General features: G+C 37.6%; 1 protein-coding gene across 1 annotated transcript in view; it reads left to right on the top strand.

The window, feature by feature from the left end:
- LOC121383842 overlaps window positions 1-16233 on the top strand; it is a 36933-nt gene extending 20700 nt beyond the window's left edge. Inside the window, exons 8-17 of the mRNA XM_041513940.1 lie at window positions 1253-1303; window positions 3033-3117; window positions 4657-4716; window positions 10726-10902; window positions 11316-11452; window positions 12510-12626; window positions 13453-13525; window positions 14134-14289; window positions 15257-15402; window positions 15747-16233. Coding sequence (XP_041369874.1) covers window positions 1253-1303; window positions 3033-3117; window positions 4657-4716; window positions 10726-10902; window positions 11316-11452; window positions 12510-12626; window positions 13453-13525; window positions 14134-14289; window positions 15257-15402; window positions 15747-16233 — 1489 coding nt within the window. The remainder of the gene's footprint in view (window positions 1-1252; window positions 1304-3032; window positions 3118-4656; window positions 4717-10725; window positions 10903-11315; window positions 11453-12509; window positions 12627-13452; window positions 13526-14133; window positions 14290-15256; window positions 15403-15746) is intronic.
- The last annotated feature ends 3903 nt before the right edge of the window (window positions 16234-20136 follow it).

Genomic DNA, 20136 nt, shown 5'->3' with positions numbered 1-20136 from the left:
TAAGTACTTCTAATTTAAATAATATTCTAAATAATAAAATGTAAGTACTTCTAATTTAAATTATAAAAAACGGTAGTGGAAAATACGTTGTAGTGTTTTAAAACAAGGGTCTATCACTTTATAAACGTGTATTCGAAATTCTGTTCTGGTGCATGGAGCGTGTTCTTAAACGTTTCGAAGAGACGAGAATGTGTTCGTGAACGCGTCCCCATGCTCAAATCCCACATTACCTCACCTGGCGGTGTGGAGAGAACGCGTTGCCATGCTTAAATCCCACACTAGCTCACCTGGCGGTGTGGAGAGGACGCGTTCCCATACTTAAATCCCACACTACCACACCTGGCGGTGTGGGTGGAACGCGTTCTCAGCAGTTCACGAACGCTGTTTCGAATACACGGATACTAGTCTTACGTGTACCTCAAGTTTTAATTCATTATACAAAAATCTAGCAATCTAGGTTCGCTTTATGCAAAACAAAAATCAGGCGCGTGTACCGAAAACTTTGCATGGAGGGGTTATAGACTGCGGCGACCGAAGTTTATAAGGGGGGGGGGGGGGAGGGGGGGGGGGTAGAAACATGCTTTAGTTTGATCATCCATTCTAAATGTTTGAGTTAAACATTCAAAATATTCTCGAGATTTTAAGTAGCATACTAGTATACAGTTGTCAGTTGATCATCATATACTTTTAGTTTGGGGTTGAAAATGCTAGGCAGCAGCAAACAACCATGAACATCCCACTGAGTCTTTCTTTTTCGTTTCTTTTTATCAATGTTGTTGTTATGTAAACGTTTATTACATCATAAGTAACTACGATTAAAACAAAACCCCCAACAATTTTCAGTATTGAAACTGATAAAATATATATATATATTAAAGTTACATTACTACTGCGTATTTCTATGTAGCACGTGCACACGCTTATGTATGAGCATATGTAGAGTATACTATAGTGGTAGGGAATTGCCTACTACTTACTATTTTAGCATTTTACCTTTTTGTAAAAGAATATTTTTATTGTAAATAATATATCGTATGAAGATCTGGATGTAAATAAATTTATGTTTAACGCACATTGTTTGATCTAGAACCAGTTTGTTGATAAACATGTATAAGATTATAATAACAATAACTTTATTTGTCCAAAACAATGATGGGGAAAAGATGTGTAATGGGTCGCACGTTGCCCCCTCCCCCATGCCTCACCCCACCCTGCTTCGCTAGTGTCTCATGGCTATTCATTTACTTTTCAGATTTTTACAGAAGAAGCTTGGTGTTCCGATAGTAGCACATAACAGATACTGGTATGTGGATCTGCCTACTTTCTGGTTATTTGTAACATTGATGTCATGGAGGGACAGGAATAACACAGTGGTAAAGCATCCGCCTGGTGCGCGGTCGGTGTGGGATCGATCTTTGTCGGAGGACCCATTTGGCTATTAGCGGGTTTTCTCTCTAAGATTATGTCAAAATTACCAAATGTTTAACATCCAGTACCCGATGATTAATAAATCAATGTGGGCTAGTGGTGTCGTTAAACAAAACAAACTTTTTGGTATCTTGGAATATTTTGCTTTAAATAGTTGGCTATATTTAAGACGTGAAAAATATATTGGCATTCACGTGTTATGTTAGTCTAGATATTCTATTATTCAAAAATACCCCCCAAAAAGTAATGCTATTTTATTCACTTAGCTACGATGAAGTTGTTATTAATATTTGTGGATTTCCCAGTTGGCTGTGTACAGAAGAGTGTGTACCACCAAATCAAATCCCATAGACATATGTGGCTGAAACTGCAAATCCCATAGACGAGAATGGGAACACATGTGGCTGAAACTGCAAATCCCATAGACGAGAATGGGAACACATGTGGCTGAAACTGCAAATCCCATAGACGAGAATGGGAACACATGTGGCTGAAACTGCAAATCCCATAGACGACAATAGGAACACATGTGGCTGAAACTGCAAATCCCATAGACGACAATAGGAACACATGTGGCTGAAACTGCAAATCCCATAGACGATAATAGGAACACATGTGGATGAAACTGCAAATCCCATAGACACATGTGGCTGAAACTGCAAATCCCATAGACGACAATAGGAACACATGTGGCTGAAACTGCAAATCCCATAGACGACAATAGGAACACGTGGCTGAAACTGCAAATCCCATAGACGATAATAGGAACACATGTGGATGAAACTGCAAATCCCATAGACACATGTGGCTGAAACTGCAAATCCCATAGACGACAATAGGAACACATGTGGCTGAAACTGCAAATCCCATAGACGAGAATGGGAACACATGTGGCTGAAACTGCAAATCCCATAGACGAGAATGGGAACACATGTGGCTGAAACTGCAAATCCCATAGACGACAATAGGAACACATGTGGCTGAAACTGCAAATCCCATAGACGAGAATGGGAACACATGTGGCTGAAACTGCAAATCCCATAGACGACAATAGGAACACGTGTGGCTGAAACCGCAACATGCAGAGTTGCACTCAACATATGTACCATGGATATAAATACGATAATTTTTCAGCTTAAAAGTGAATCAGAAGAAACAAAATGACGTTCAGCTGCTCGTTTCAGACATTACGGGTAGTCTTTGACTAACCTAGTTGCGCACAAAAAATAAAATCTCATCTTATTCTCAGTAGGACCAGTACATGTTTGAAGCACAGTTGTAGTTCAAATTAATTTACGGGAATTTGCTGCCCAGATGAAATGATACTTTATGACAACAAACACTGTCACATTTATCAGGACTGGTAATATTAACTGTGATATTAAAAGTTAGGTGCACTGTGAACTTTGACCCGGTTACATGTTATTTGGTTTACCGGTAGGCTCGGGTCCAGTTGAAGCAGTTGTGTTTTTGTTATACAAGTAGCATGTTATGTTGATCAACTATATTTATGTGAAATTTGTTTTATTTAGAAATATTTTAATAATTTCTTAGCCGAAATATTTATTATTTAACTTGTAGTAAATGCAACAATTATGTTCCAGGTCCACAGAATCCAACTACTCTAAAGTTAATGGTGGGAATTTTACGTTTATCGAGGGGAAACGGATGTCCCTTCCAAATGACCCGGTGAGAAATATTCAAGTTGAATCCGGTAAAAACTGTGTGTTACAGACAAAAACATATTATACGTGCTTAAGAGTACATGCCTATATGCCTACAGTGTCCTTGTCCTGCTCAACCAGTGTCTCACTATTGCTACTATATTAAAGGCCGTGTTTTGTACTGTTCGGTCTGTTGAAAACTGCACATCTTGCTGCTTTTTGGCTGGTATGGCACGTCTGATTGCAGCGTGTCTCTCCTCTCTCTCTCTCTCTCTCTCTCTCTCTCTCTCTCTCTCTCTCTCTCTCTCTCTCTCTCTCTCTCTCTCTCTCTCTCTCTCTCTCTCTCTCAAAGAAAGAAAGAGATGTTTTATTTAACGACGCACTCAACACATTTTATTTACGGTTATATGGCGTCAGACATATGGTTAAGGACCACACAGATTTTGAGAGGAATCCCGCTGTCGCCACTTCATGGGCTACTCTTTCCGATTAGCAGCAAGAGATCTTTTATTTGCGCTTCTCTCCGGCAGGAGAGCACAAACCATGGCCTTTGTTGAACCAGTTATGGATCACTGGTCGGTGCAAGTGGTTTACACCTACCCATTGAGCCTTGCGGAGCACTCACTCGGGGTTTGGAGTCGGTATCTGGATTAAAAATTCCATGCCTCGACTGGGATTCGAACCCAGTACCTATTAGCCTGTTGACCGATGGCCTAACCACGACGCTACCGAGGCCGGTATCTCTCTCGATCAAATGCAAGTGTCGCAATAATCGTACGTTATGGCGGCGCCACACTATGCGAGTTCCTCGAATGAGAATAGCCGAAATGAAATCGTAATGTTTGTCGGCTATTTTCGTACGAAGAACTCGTATTGTGTGGCGTCGTCTTTGGACATTAAATAGCAACAATGTAAATATGTGTTAAAGTGTTGTTAAACAATCATTTCTAGCATATCACTCTTGTGCTGGGGCGGGATCCAGCTCATTCAGTCAGTAGATTGCTCGCCTGGAGTGCGTGGGCCATAGGGTAGTACCTCCTTGGCGGACCTATTAGGCCATTTCCCGTCCCAACCCATAATCCACGACTGGCATATCAATGGCTGTGGTATTTTCTCTCTTGTCTGTGGAAAATTGCATATAAAAACAATCACTTGCTACTAACAGAAAAATGTAGCGGGTTTCTTCCGAAGAGTACGTGTCAGAAATATCAAACGTTTAACGTCCAAAAGATGATTAAAACACCAATGTGCTCTAGTGATTTCGTTATTCCTTGTATTGTTCCAACAAGTCGGACGTTAATTTATTATACTTTAACGTTTTACATTGTTTTTAATAAAGTTAAAGTTTGTTTTATTTAACGACACCACTAGAGCTCATTGATGTTTGGATGTTATATATGTGGTAATTCTGACATAGTCTTAAAGAGGAAACCCGCTTTATTTTTCCATTAGTAGCTAGGTATCTTTTATATGCATAATCCCACAGACAGAATAGCACATGCTACGGCCTTTAAGAAGGTTTTTGGGATATATGTATGTGAAATATTTTGTGTTACTATTTCAGACTTTTTGGAATTACTTACTGGGTCGTGGCAAGCAATGGGATTTAATCGTGTACGAACAGGTATGTGGAATGGTTTGAACAGCTATGTGTAATGGTTTGAAGAGCTGCTTAAATTCACTTTATTCTTTCGTAAAATATGTAAATTTGAATAATTTTAACAATAGTGGGGTTTTCAAAGTGAAGCTCGAGGCAACAGCCTTTCGTTGGTTTCTAAAGTTATAACCTATAATTACGTTTAACTGGTATTGGTTCTGTTTTGGTGGTCAATATGCATTCTTCTAAATAAACAACGTGTAGGTTCTTGCTTAATATTCTTAAAGGGACTATCCTGAGTATGTAGCATTTTGAGAAAAAAAAACATTCGGCAAATATTTTTTATTATTATTATTACATGTATTAAAATTACAATTTACCTAGAAATATGTTAAGGTAATAGGGCCTCCACGAGTATAAAATATTGAAACTCGAGTACTCGTTGGTCAAACTCGATCCGGACCCGAGTACCCGACACTAGATGTTAAAGAAACTAAGGAATGAAGTAAAATAGCATTATGCATCTTAATTCCAGTGCTGAATATACCATCGATGCTAAATCATGTCGTGTACGTTGTATTGCATTGCACACATTCCCATAGCCCTGTAATGTAACCGGCTCCAAGCATATGGCAAGTGGTTATATATATAATATTATATAGATTATTACCAGAGTGTTTTTCGGTATCGTCAATATCATATATTAGGAATAAAAATTGTATTATGTGAGCCTCTGGCGAGCATAATACATTATTTTTATTCCTAATACCCAGTATATGATATTGACGATACCGAAATACACGAGGGTAATAATCTCTTTATCATATAATCTCAAGCTTAATATAACGTGTTTTTGTAAACTGCACACGCAACTTTAATTCCAGTCCGCCATTACTAGATATTCAATTGACGTAAGAATATGTGGCGCGGTATATATTTGAATGGAAATGAAGTCAAACTCGAATGATGTCATTTTGGATGTCTTTACATCAAAATAAACTAGGGCTTAACGTTTTTTGGTTTCTGAACAGCTTGCTACGGTGGCTGGGAAAAGACATTTCATCAAATTATTTTTCTCGATCGATCGACTTATTTCTCGATCGATCGAGTTACTATCTGGATCGATCAACTTACTATCTCGATCGATCGACTTACTATCTCGACCGATCGACTTTCGAAATCGAGGCTTTTCGTCAAGATAGGCGACTGGAATAACGTTATTGGTTATACTATACCAAATAAAATCCCATAGGCAACAACGTTAACGTTTGTGGTTAAAAACACTATATACAATATATCAACCAAACTAATACATTCATCTAGGTAATCATCCAACACATAAATACAAGCCACCACATGTACAGGTCATTTTCCTTTTCTCAAATTGAAGAAGAACTAGTCCCCATTCCATTTGCCCTACTAATTTGGTAGGGGTGATGTGATCAGGTATGTATACACTGTACTAAAAGCCACCCACTGTTCACATATCTCAAGTATACTCACTGTTGCAATAACAAAGGCAACTACATCTCTGTCTGTAGCAGATAGTATGATCCATCTGCAGCTTTGTTGATATGCATCGAATATGGAGGGGCATGTTGAAGCCCAAAATGTCCCAATTACCCACGATCTTGGGCCTAGATATGTCATATACTTTGTTACATTTGGTTAAATCATTCAAATCGTTTGCTTAACGACACCTCTAGAGCACGTTAATGAATTAATAATTTGCTATTAGAGGTCAAACAATTTATCACACGTAGTATTGAGAGAAAACCTGTCACATTTTTCCATTAGCAGCAAAGGGTCTTTTATATGCTTTTTTCACAGAAAGAACGGCACATACAAAATATTTGTGGGGCTCTGGTTACACCATTTAAAGGCACGTGGACATTTTGAAACTGTGCCTGCCCAAACGAGTGGGATTTTCGCTCGGTTGTAATCCGTTCGTTTGAAATGGACTACAATGAACGGTCGATCATCTGGGTGAAACTATTGAGTTTTCCCATTCCAACCAGTGATTCGTGAATGGCATATTATAGGAAATATCACAGTTTCAAAATGTCCACGTGTCTTTGAATGGTGTAACCAGAGTCCCACGACTGGTATATCAAAATATTTTGTATGTGCCGTCCTTTCTGTAAACAAAAGTATATAAAAGACCCTTTGCTGCTAATGGAAAAATGTCACAGGTTTTCTCTCAATACTACGTGTCAGAATTACCAATTGTTTGATATCCAATAGCCGATTATTAACTCATTAATGTGCTCTCATAGACTGGATAGAAGATACCACTATTTGATATACAACTCGTGACGCACTGCTGGAACGATAAATAGTCCAATGGGTCCACCGACGGGATCACTCCTAGACAGACTGTATCAGGCGAAGTAGTTTCCACTGGGCTACACCTGCATCGGGTCAATGGATGGATGCATGTATGTTTGTGTGTTCATGCATGGCTGTATGTGAATCTGGTTATGTAAATGTGTTTGTGTGTGCATATTTAGCTATATCCCAGTTATGGCGATAAATAAATGTTGACTTTCTCTTATATTTATAAGTCGTACTTATCTAACAACCCACATGATGATATCCCGCTTCTTCTTTCGCAATATTATATTTTGATCAGTGGTTTGTTTGTGTAATATCTTCGTTCTTCATATCCCCTCTCTCTCTCTCTCTCTCTCTCTCTCTCTCTCTCTCTCTCTCTCTCTCTCTCTCTCTCTCTCTCTCTCTCTCTCGTTCCAGCCAGTGCTCCACAACTGAGTATGTAATATCCTGCTGCGAAAAAGACATATAAAAGACCCTTTGCTGCTAATAGAAAAATGTGACAGGTTTCCTCTCAAGACTACGCGTGATAATTACCCATTGTTTGACTTCTAATAGCAGATTATTAATTCATTAACATGCTCTAGAGGTGTCGCTAAACAAACAAACAATTTGAATTATTTAAGCAAATGTAACAAAGTATATGGCATCTCTAGGCCCAACATGTCCCAAATGTAACAAAGTATATGGCATCTCTAGGCCCAACATGTCCCAAATGTAACAAAGTATATAGCATCTTTAGTTCCAACATGTCCCAAATGTAACAAAGTATATGGCATCTCTAGGCCCAACATGTCCCAAATGTAACAAAGTATATGGCATCTCTAGGCCCAAGATGTCCCAAATGTAACAAAGTATATGGCATCTCTAGGCCCAACATGTCCCAAATTTAACAAAGTATATGGCATCTCTAGGCCCAACATGTCCCAAATGTAACAAAGTATATAGCATCTCTAGGCCCAAGATGTCCCAAATGTAACAAAGTATATGGCATCTCTAGGCCCAACATGTCCCAAATGTAACAAAGTATATGGCATCTCTAGGCCCAACATGTCCCAAATGTAACAAAGTATATGGCATCTCTAGGCCCAACATGTCCCAATTGGGACATCTTGGGTAATTGGGACATTTTGGGCTTCAACATGCCCCTCCATATTCGATGCATATCAGCAAAGCTGCAGATAGATCATGCTGTCTGCTACAGCCACAGACGTAGTTTGCCTTAGCTATTGCAACAGTGGGTATACCTGAGAGATGTGAACAGTGGGTGGCTTTTAGAACAGTGTATACATACCTGTTCTCAACACCCCGACCAAATTGGTAGGGCAAAGGGAATGGGGATTAGTTCTTCTCCAATATCAAGCTGACTGGAATTAAAGTTGTATATGCAGTTTACAAGGTCACTTTGTATTAACTTTGAGATTATATAATAAAGAGATTATGACTGTTCTGTGTTTCGGTATCGTCAATATCATATATTGGGAGTAAAAATAATGTAACTTTAAACGTCATTTCCAACTAAAACGTATTTACGGCCGTAGTACTTCTAGTTAACGTAACTGTCATAAAGAAATCAATTTCAGATTAACCTAAATACATCACAGGCTAATCGATTTTCGTTGCGCTTTTTTCACTGGGTGGTATGGTAGTGGCGACCTTCCCCAAGTTCAGCCAGTAAATGTTTCGCTAACGTTCGCGAACTATTTGACTGGTTTCAGACGTGACCATTTTATTTGGTTTAGCATAAACTAGTCTAGCCGACGTTGTTTTTGTTGTTTTTCTTCTCGGTGAGACTAAACTGAGCCCTGGTCATCACCTAGGAGCAGGAAGTCGTATGTCTTGGTGTCGTTAAACATTCATTCATTCATTAATTTTACCGGCATCGGTGGCGTAGTGGTTAGGCCATCGGTTTACAGGCTGGTAGATACTGGGTTCGGATTCCAGTCGAGGCATGGGATTTTTAATCCAGATACCGACTCCAAACCCTGAGTGAACCACTTGCACCGACCAGTGATCCATAACTGGTTCAACAGCCTGTGGGAAGCGCAAATAAAAGATCCCTTGCTGCTAATCGGAAAGAGTAGCCCATGTAGTGGCGACAGCGGGTTTCCTCTCAAAATCTGTGTGTTCCTTAACCATATGTCTGACGCCATATAACCGTAAATAAAATGTGTTGAGTGCGTCGTTAAATAAAACATTTCTTTCTTCTTTTTTTTAAAAATAAAATAAATGATATTTTATAACAAACGAGGAATGTATTACTGAAATCCCTGTTTACTCATAGGAAAGGCATCCAGGGGCGGACTCGGTGATAGTGATTTAATGGGGTGTTCACCCTTGTGGATTTGTTTTGACAGATATATTTCACCAAAATATTGAGTCCTCGCCCTGGAGGTAGTACTAAACCAAATAACTTCTGGCTGGGTCAAATTTCGAGGTGCATCCAACTTTTGATAGAGAAGTTAACATCACAAGTATAAAAAAAGAACGTTTTTCTGGACAAAAAAATGTATGCAATTTTATTTCATCTAATACCACTGTGCCAAGTAGCCTTGTGCTTGAAACATGTATGGAATACCTGTAAAAAAAGCGTACTCAAATTTTGTGCGGAATTAGGGTATTCATAGACGCTACCCGTTATTTCTGATATGAGCAGCTTGACCTCTAATTTTGTTTTCTGATTCACTTCAAATGTGAGGGGTGATAGTATTTATGTTCGTGGTATTTATTTTGCTTGATACTCTGCAGGTAGGAGGTTTAGCCACATATGTTACTATTGTCGTCTTTGGGATTTGATTTGGTAGTATACACCATGTAGTATTCGTCATGTACTGTCGACATTTAAAGTTAGCCTAATAACCGTTCACACACCCTTTTTCATGTATCTGTCTCCGTCACAGGTGTGCTGGTAACCTAATACCTACTTTGTGTAAACCAGGATGTTGTTCAACAGGCTAGGTAGCTATGACAAGCGATAGAGCCCACGGAAAATTACTGGCAGTACAAAGAGCTAGTTTCTATCTAAATGTACTCGTATTCATATTCTGTTCCTCCACTTTGGGTGACTCCACAGTTCATTGGAAGCCAAGCGAGACCTAACTGAAGAAAAGAAAAACTGTTTTATTTAACGACACACGTAACACATTCTAATGGCGGTTATATATGGTTGCAAATGATGAACGAGAAAACTCGCCGCCATCACGCAATGAGCTCTAAAACTGTTTACCTTTATGTTTTATTATACACGTATTTAGAACCAAATAGTATCTACTGCATATCTAACCAAATTAGCCGTCTGCTTTTCCTTTTTCTCCTTTTCCTCTTCCTCGTCCAGTTCATCATCATCATCATCATCATCATCATCGTCACCACCACCATCACCATTACCATCATCATCACATTATCATAACCACCACCACCATCATTACCATCTTCACATCACCATCAGCATCATCATCATCATCATGGCCACCATCACCATCGTTAGCATCATCATCACGATCGTCATCATCATCATTCATTCATTACCATTCATCATCACCACCACCACCACCACTATTACTATCACCATCATCACCACCACCACCATCATCAGCAGCAGCATCATCATCATCGTCTTCTTCTTCTTCTTCTTGTTTCTTTTCGTTTTACTCTTCCATCGTTGTCTTCTTCTTTTTTATCTCTATCTTCATGTTGTCCTTGTAGGACTGGCTAAACGTGCAGCTGCTAGGTCTGGCTGATCTACAGACAAATCTTAATCTGGGACGAAACTGGCTCCAGAGGATGGCGGAAGCAGCCGAATGGCACGATTTGCGGATACAGTACTGTATGGCTTTGAGTAGACATGCCTTGCAGAGCATCGAGTTTCCCGTCGTTACCCAGGTGATGTAATTACGTCAGAGCACGCCTGAAATCTATTCAAACACCAGAGATAGTTTCCTGATAACGAAAACCTCGCACGCACACGACACCTATCAGGTCAGCAAAACGTCTAAAATAACTTATATTCTGTATTGATCTCAAAGTCGCTATATTTACTCTTAGCTAGCAAAACCTGAATTTAGTGAGCATCTCATAGTGATCTCCAGTCTGTGAATAGTCATTAATCTAACCCTGACCCTGACAATTACTGTGTTTCTGACCCTGACCCAAACTGTCGGCGAATAGTCTGTGGTCTGAACATCTGCCGGCGAAAGAGTCGACCACGTTTTATAAACAACTATACACGAATGCCTAAATAGTCCTTAATTATGAATGTGTAGCATGTTATATTATAAAGTGTGTTTTGAACCCAGGCTCGTGTCTCCACTGACTACCATCTCCGGGACGACCAATGGAAGATCGGCATCACCTCGATATTTGCCGACGCCATGGGTGTGGCTCCGTCCAAGGACACTTTCTGGACGACCTCGGACCAGCCGGGAAATCCGTTCAGTACGTAACGCTCTTGTCTTAATAAGCGCACAATCCGACGCCATATAACCGTAAATAAAATGGGTTGGGTGCGTCGTTAAATAAAACATTTCCTTCCTTCATAAGCGCACGTGCTTTTCTTTGTATTTGGGGCGGGACGTAGTCACATTATAAAGCGCCCGTTTATTGCGTTATCGGTCTAGGATTGATCCCCGTCGGTGGAATCGTTGGGCTATTTCTCGTTCCAGCCAGTGCATGACTGATATATCAAAAGCCGTGGTATGTGCTATCCTGTCTGTGGGATGGTGTATATAAAATACCCCTTGCTACTAATGGAGAAATGTAGTGGGTTTCCTCTAAGACTATATGTCAAAGTGACCATGTTTGACATCCAGTAGCCGATGATTAATCAATCAGTATGCTCTAGTGACTTCGTTAAACAAAACAAACTTAACGTGTTCATGTGCATGTGGTTTTGTTTGTATTTGTATTGACTGACCAAACCTTAATGACAAGATGTATTCACATGTGTCAACTATAGAACGACTGCTATTGGCTGGGATCTATTTAACCCCGAAGAGGACTGGCGCTACCAGTCACTTGTGTAATTAAAGTAGAGATTTTTTTTTTTTACACATTTGTCGTGCTTACATTAGATTTTGTCCAGGAGTAGAATGTGGATCAACGGTAGATATTGCAGGTGATGACCTACTCATCTCAGAGGACTTGTAATAACTGCTTCACGGCTGGTAGAAAATGCGGTATGTTCTCTCTTATCTGCTGAATCATACATATGATACATTTTGCAGTGGTATGTACGGTGTTGAGTATTTACAAATGCATATAAAATACGTTTTGGTTTTCCTTGTATGTGCATATAAATGAAAGAAATAACGAATGAATGACTGAATGACTGAATGAATGAATGAATGAATAAATGAATGAATGAATATTTAACGTAAGACACATGCTGCCTTGTCTGTGGTAAAACATAAAATAATATCATTTGCACATAATAAATGTATGATAAAAAAAACATGTAAGTGATAAAACTGCTTGTTATGTCTTTCTTGCTATTTTCCAGATAAAACGGAACTGTTTCCGGAAATCGAGACTCTAGTAGCTGTGTTGAGCACTGGGCCCGTGGGACCTGGGGACATGATAAATGGGACAGATAGGTCCTTACTTATGAAGTATGGCCACCTGATTAGTCAGTTCATTTAGTGATAAGACACTATAGAAGGGTTTTTTGTTTTAAATAAAATTATTGAAACAAGTAATTGTTAAATGTTATAAGTGGTTATGTCAATAATTTTGATTGTAGTAACAATAACTGCATAAGAGTCAGTTAGATGTCATTATCTTACAGCTTGTATTCCAGCAAAATGTATCCAACTCGTGTAGATAAACTATATCTAACAGACACTTGTGCAATAGGGCGAGACGTAGCCCAGTGGTAAAGTGCTCGTTTGATGCACGATCGGTATGGGATCGATTCCCGTCCGTGGGCCCATTGGCATATTTGTCGTTCCAGTCAGTGCACCGCGACTTGTATATCAAAAGCCGTTGTATATACTAATGGAACAATGTAACAGGTTTCCTCTTAAAGACTAAATTAAATTGACCATGGTGATGTAACTTATGATATAGTTCTTTTGCAATAAGTATTACAAAAACCCCACATTATAATGGTAATAATATTATATATATATATATATATATATATATATATATATATATATATATATATATATATATATATATATTATATATACACACACACACATACACATACAATATATAACAATATACTACAATAAAAAAAATCAGTGAAGACATAACTGGTAGACTAGAACTGGCAATGATGGGGTGGAAGAACAGGTAAGACATTTATATAACAATCGATTGACGTTTAAGTATGGCAAAATGTATAAACGTAATAGCTAGATTTATTATAATTCTCTGATTACTGGAAGACAAAATTAGAAGAATTTTTGCATATTTGGCCATCTGTTGTAGGTGTTGTAATGAAAATGGACTCATACTGAAACCATCAAAACCAGCGACTGCCATCAATGCGCAGATTATGGAGGTGAGAAATAGTAATCACATTAACTGAATTCATTTTTAACAGAAAAATCAAACATTTTGTAAGAGTACTTACTTTCAGTTATCATTGTATATGACAGTTGAATACTAGCAGCAAACTTGTGCACGACATACTACAGACATGATTAATTAGTATGACAAACCTGTTATTAGAATGTTAGCTATCTGGCAGTTGATCACTGTTACATATTATTCTCCGTAGCTTTATACTTTATATTGTGAAACATGCATTTAAAACAAAATAGGAACAGTAACACAAGAACACTCTTTGAATATTGTTGGGGGAACCTAACCCCTTCACCCACCAATAATTACATGTCTGGGGCCTAATTTACTTGACTTCTGCAACTTTGGGGTTTAATGTGCAGCGCAACAACAACAACAACAATAATAATAATAATAATTCATTCATTCATTCATTATTTTGAAATAAAATAAATATTGGTTACCTGATCTGCGTGGTGAACTTGACCCTGGTTCTTCAATAGTGTATATTGATATGTAAACGAGGCGTAATCGAAAACCTCTTTTGTAATTTGTCTTATACAGAGATGCTGTTTTCGTTTCTGTTATGTTTGCTGTGTTTGTTAGGCTGCCTTCAACAACGGGCGCGGCACAACCGGAGAGGTATGGTCGACGTACTGTGATTTAGAAGATGTCAGATTTGGAATTATATTCGCCACCAGCATGTCCGCACCATACAACCTGACGTGGAAAGGAGCCGGTTTTCGACAAGACCATTCAAAGGTAACTACCACAGTAGGCCTAATGAGTGTATAGTTGAATACACAGGGTCATGCCTTACCTAGATAGCTGGGGCTGGGCAAGGGGTGTAGTAAAAATAATGTCGAAACATCCACACACACACACATGGTTTATTAATATACGGTCATATTCAGCACTTTAAACTTGAAGGAAATGTTTTGGTATGTTTTCGTGGAGAACACCTCCTTTGCTAGACTAAAGGCTCGCATGAAACGAGATTGAGAAAAATCGTAGTCTACGTTACATGCGACACACAGTAAACGGAAAGAAGAATACAGGAAATAGAAAACGGAGAAAAACCCACAACCGAGAAGGAAAAAAGGAAATAGAAAATACCAAATGGAAAGAAGGACATATTATTACTTTATCAGGTGTCAAACCAGTAGCAAAAATCACTTAATTCACTCATTTATAAGTTCGTTTTATTGAAGATTCCGATCATGACGTCTTATAAGACACACATAAAAAAAACCTGCACACAATTCACATATTTATCTGATAATGCCAGTGACGATACACCCTATGCACCTTATGCATGGGTCCACTGGGAAGCTTCATGAAAGTTATTATTACAGTAAAATTCTATAAAACATTAATATTTGTATCTTCAACATAACTATGACCTGGGCATTCCACCAACTGCAAGTAGTGTTTACGATAATAACAAATATGTTATTTGGGTCATTTAATCTGCATCATTGATGTGATGGGGTGTCGTTTAGTATTAATTAATTAATTCATTAATTTTCCCCCGTTTTCCCCCGTTTGATACTGACTTTCAAAAGTTTGAATTTCATTAAATACTCAAATATTTATTTTGTTTGTTTGCATATTTGTTTCGGTAGTATTGTTTGTGGGTCTAATCTGTGTGCTGTTGATGTTTCCTCATTTTACATAATTTTTATTATTTAAAAAATGTCTTGGTTTTGGGGGTGGGGTTTTTTTTCAGTTTGAGAAAAATAAATTGTATTCCGCTCACAACACCAGTTGGCTTGTCGACTTTGATGAAGAACATTCTTTCGTGTTACACGACTGCAGTCTCCAGACACCCCCCTACTACTGCCTGTTTTACACGTCACCGGTTATAGAAGTGGGGTGAGTAATGTTGGTAATCACATCCTAAAAACTGTCTTTACAATACATAACAGAAATACATACATTATATTAAATGTAATGAAAATTAGTTGTATTAGCAATTGTTTCAGGGAAGATAGCGCAAATGTCTGTCGTTTTTTTTTTTTCTGTACATTGGTGTTGCTGTTACCCCACTCTATCGTCTCTTTAATACGCTCTCTCGCTCTCTCTCTCTCTCTCTCTCTCTCTAAGCAGATCGGTCCTGGTTGCTAGAAAGTTTGGTCCTGTTTCCTACAGTGCAATTACAACAGAGATTCTAATATATAATATTATACTCTGTCGCTATTTTTGTTTGTATTATTCAGTGGGAAAAAGATCGTCTTGCTAGGAGATTTGACCAAATTTGTTCCGATGTCCAGCCAAAGGATATTCAAGTTATGGCTGACATTGACCACGGTCGCCGTCACGCTGAAGGGGAAAGTAAACGAGATGGTTCATTTCTCATACTACATCGACGACGTCCGGGCAGACGTGAACAAAACAGCAGACAGCAAGGAATGTGCTACCTTCGTCTTATACACAACGACACCCTCACCAGCGTCGCCGACCGCCATTCCACCATACCTGGACTGCACCATACCAACAGTGCAGACCACGACTACAGCAGCAACCACTATTATAACTACGGCAAAAGCAACGACAACGACATCCACCACGTCGCCAGTGACGACCAATCAGAGTGACAGAACACGCCAGACAACCGGGACGTCTGCAGCCTATAAAACAATCACGTCTGGTTTTCTCTGCATCACAGCGGTATTAATTAGCAATGTTCTTAGTGTGACAAATTAAATACTTTAACTAAACGTACCGGTGTTTAGTTTGTTTTATTTTCGTGCTTAGTTAATAAGTTGGAAGACATTTTAAGACTACAGCTGTTTGGTGTCTAACATGGTTATTTCGACACTTAGTCCAGACAGAAAGACACGCACACACACACACACACACACACACACACACAGAGAGAGAGAGAGAGAGAGAGTGTGTCTGTGTGTGTGTGTCTGTGTGTGTGTGTGTGTGTGTGTTAACCTAGTGCCTATCAGTTCGATGACTTAGCAGCCAGCGATTTTTTTTAGAGTTGTCGATACACTGTGAAATATTAACGAAGTAAAGAAAATGCAGATCCCATTGATAGTAATATGTGCCAAAGTTTATGATTTGTGCGAACACTAATAGTAAGTTATATATTTCCAGTAAATGAATATACCTTTATTAACGATGCATGTGTTATGTGAGGTACAATTGAGCTTTAATGCAGTATAGTGTTTCCAATATAGGTACTTTCAATAACTATGAGGGTCGCATATTAAAAAGATCCACTACTAATAAAAAACAGATATTCATATACAAGAACGGATCTCGTCTATGAACCGTTCGGATTGTTGGTATTATTATAACAAGTGTAAAACCTTACTTGGTGTTTTACTTGCAATTTAATATTCCTTTGAGATTTTGAATTGGAAATTTTAGATGTTACAGTTTTGGTTTAGCCAAAGACACTGGTAAATTAAATAGCATGGCGTATAGAGAAGATTATATATTTATGTCAAAATAATAAATAGTCATTTGTTGAAGATCAACTACATAATTATATTATTTGAGTGTAAAGAATGTACATAAGATGCGAATGAATAGTAAATATGTGTGTCAATATACAACACATCTTTTAAATCAGCTTGCTACCAGTATTTAACACATATCTGCCAATGTTATCTATATACATGAATTGTAGATCGTTAGGAAATTATAGTGAGCATCACATGCGATCATTTTTGTTCACACATTACTTTTACAATTTTCACAAATCAAAAACATTGCCACGTATTACTACCAATCAGATCTGTATTTTCTTTACTTCATTAATAATAATAATAATAATAATATAAAAAGACAAAATAATAATTTAAAAACTAATAACAATCTTATATACCAACTTTAAGGATGATCTCAATAGTATTACATTTTGTGTCAAGAAAACAACACAGAAAATAAACGTATTGTGTTTGTAACCCATCTAAGTATAACTACATTAGAGCCAAAGAATATTTTTCACAAAGGATAGAGCATTTTGTTGAGAGAACATACCATGCACAACAAATATATAACAAACAAACAAAATGCTGAGATAATTTATTAAAGCATCTTGATATTATCCGCACTGAATACTATCACTCGAGATGTTTCCAAATTACAGAGGGTATTATAAGACTTTGAGGCTTTTCTTAATAAAGACTCCTCTGGAACGCTGGTCGTTACCATGGTTTTCTCAGCTTTTCTTTTTTACAGACTGGAAAAAAATAATCAAGATTTATTATCATCATCATCATATGTTTTATTATTAATCATCATCATCATTAACAATATAGGTAAAATGTTTCATCATCATCATCATCATTAAGAATATAGATAAGATGTTAGTTTTTTATATTTCAATAACATTAATAATGATTATACTTATTTTGGGGTGGAAAGAGAATCTGTTCATTTACACTATTACGCATCTGAGACGCTCACGTTTTCCTGAAATATTTGAACTGAAGACAAACTGAAGAAACCCATTCTATGAATCAATTTTAAACACATCTGAATATATCTTCAAGGAAATTACCTACGTAGTTGCACTTGCTTGCACGCTTATGTTACTGTTTTGTTTTGTTTTGTTTGGTTGGGGGGTGGGGAGGGTGTTGGGGGGGGTTGTTTGTTAAACGAATTAAAAACTGATATTAATGAACAATGTGAATTATAATAATGTGGAGATTATTTCCATGAAAACATACGATAGGCATCTGCAATACGCTGGAGTAAAATATAGACCATTATCATTGTCAAAATATTTTAGCAATACATCCTTGACACGTTTGTATGATACATAACAAATCTTAGAAGGAATGAAATCTCAGGAAAAAATATTATGCAGACTTTTATCACAGAAACATACCACTTAAAGGACTAATACATTTTGGTATATACAAAATGTTTCATTTGTAATGAAATAAAACATTTGAAAAGACGCTTTCCAGAGTGACATACCTGCTCTATCCGCTGTTGTAAATACATTGACTGCAATCAGGCGTCGTATTCCCACCATCGGAGCAGTATAGTGTGCAGCCTATAATACATGTGAATGTTATTAGAAACGAAAACTTGATGACCATTGGTCCAAAACTTAATGATACTTTAATCGGAATTATGTCTTTGTTGTTTTTCATTGATATTACTTCCTGTACTGATATACTTTTAAAGCATTTTATTTATTTGTAACTGAATGACATCTGTGAAGAGAGTAATGTTGGATTGTTTGCTTAAAATCACACTACATGTATTTCTAGCGGAGATGACATTACAGAATAATACAATCGTGGCCATTATACATGGAGAATACCACACGAGTGACCGTTAAATACCAGTTATCTTACAACGAGTTGTTCTAAAACGTATCTAACAAACGAAAGCATTTAGGGGATGTGTACGCCTAGCATCAGTCAACTGATCAAACAATGGCACGCAGATTACGTCCATATGTTAGTAGGTATTTGATTTTAAAATACAAAATAACACCGCCCGTCCTTAATATATAATTTACGTAATAGCATCACCTGAACTTCCAGTCTTGATATACCAACACCCATTGCAGTCAGACCTTGGAGTCCCACCGGAGGCACAAGTTATTTTATATGCTGCAATATACGAGGGTCTTTTTTTTATTAAATATAAGACAACCTGTAAGGTACGTGTTTATCTTTTATTAAAATAAAAACGCTGATTACCACTGGTACATGCACATTTGTCATGGGCACCTACTAGGCCTGTGGAAAGCAGCAGATTAGGGGCCTTTGTCCCACCCCACTTGTGGCCCAAAACATTTCGTTTCTGTCGGCCTGCATACACATTTGTATATTGGTTCATACACATTTTTATTTTATGTAGGTAAAAATAACATATGTTAATAAAAGTAGTCCAAAAGGTGAACCAATTGACTTAATTTGTATAATTCGGTTTGTAAAAACAAATTGTCAATTGATAAATTTAAATTCTTATGTTTATTGGTGATGCAATGTGGTAGTCGAAAGACATTTAATGCGTAATGGATTAAAGCCTAAGGAACTATGTTTCCTAGAATAATATATTACCTCCAGTTCCATTCGTTGGTAGATTATACACGCACATAGAGCAGTCATCCAATGGGACACCGCCAACGTCACACGTTATGTTGCAGCCTGTAATGCGTACGCATCTTAGTATACTAAGAAAACATGATGAACATGGGTATAACAATACCTGTGTATATTACGTAAATAAAAAATAAAAATTGTAATATGAATATCTCAAAGATGAATCTGGTTATAATCCTGAAAGGAAAAAGGAAAAAGCCTGTCTGTATTTTGTAATAATTGTTCAGTGGAGATCTGCGTCTATGTTAAGCTGCTAAACGTACTAAAGATATAAGGAATGGTAGTGTTAAACTGAAAGACAAAGAGAATTCCAAGCCTGAACCAAAACAGTATTAGATTTTTTTTCTTCACATTGTTTATAGCATACAAAGAACAATTTCGATTGAAACATATTTTATTGCTTCGAAAAACAAATGAACTAGGCAAACTTCTTCCAACTTACTTGGCCGTCTCCGTATTAATTCATACATAATCACGGCAATTATATATATATTGACGCAGTTTAAAATATTATAAAGAAATT

This window comes from Gigantopelta aegis, chromosome 10 (genome assembly GCF_016097555.1).
Source record: "Gigantopelta aegis isolate Gae_Host chromosome 10, Gae_host_genome, whole genome shotgun sequence".
Classification (NCBI taxonomy): domain Eukaryota; kingdom Metazoa; phylum Mollusca; class Gastropoda; order Neomphalida; family Peltospiridae; genus Gigantopelta; species Gigantopelta aegis.
This window is presented reverse-complemented; position numbering and strand designations above follow the sequence as displayed.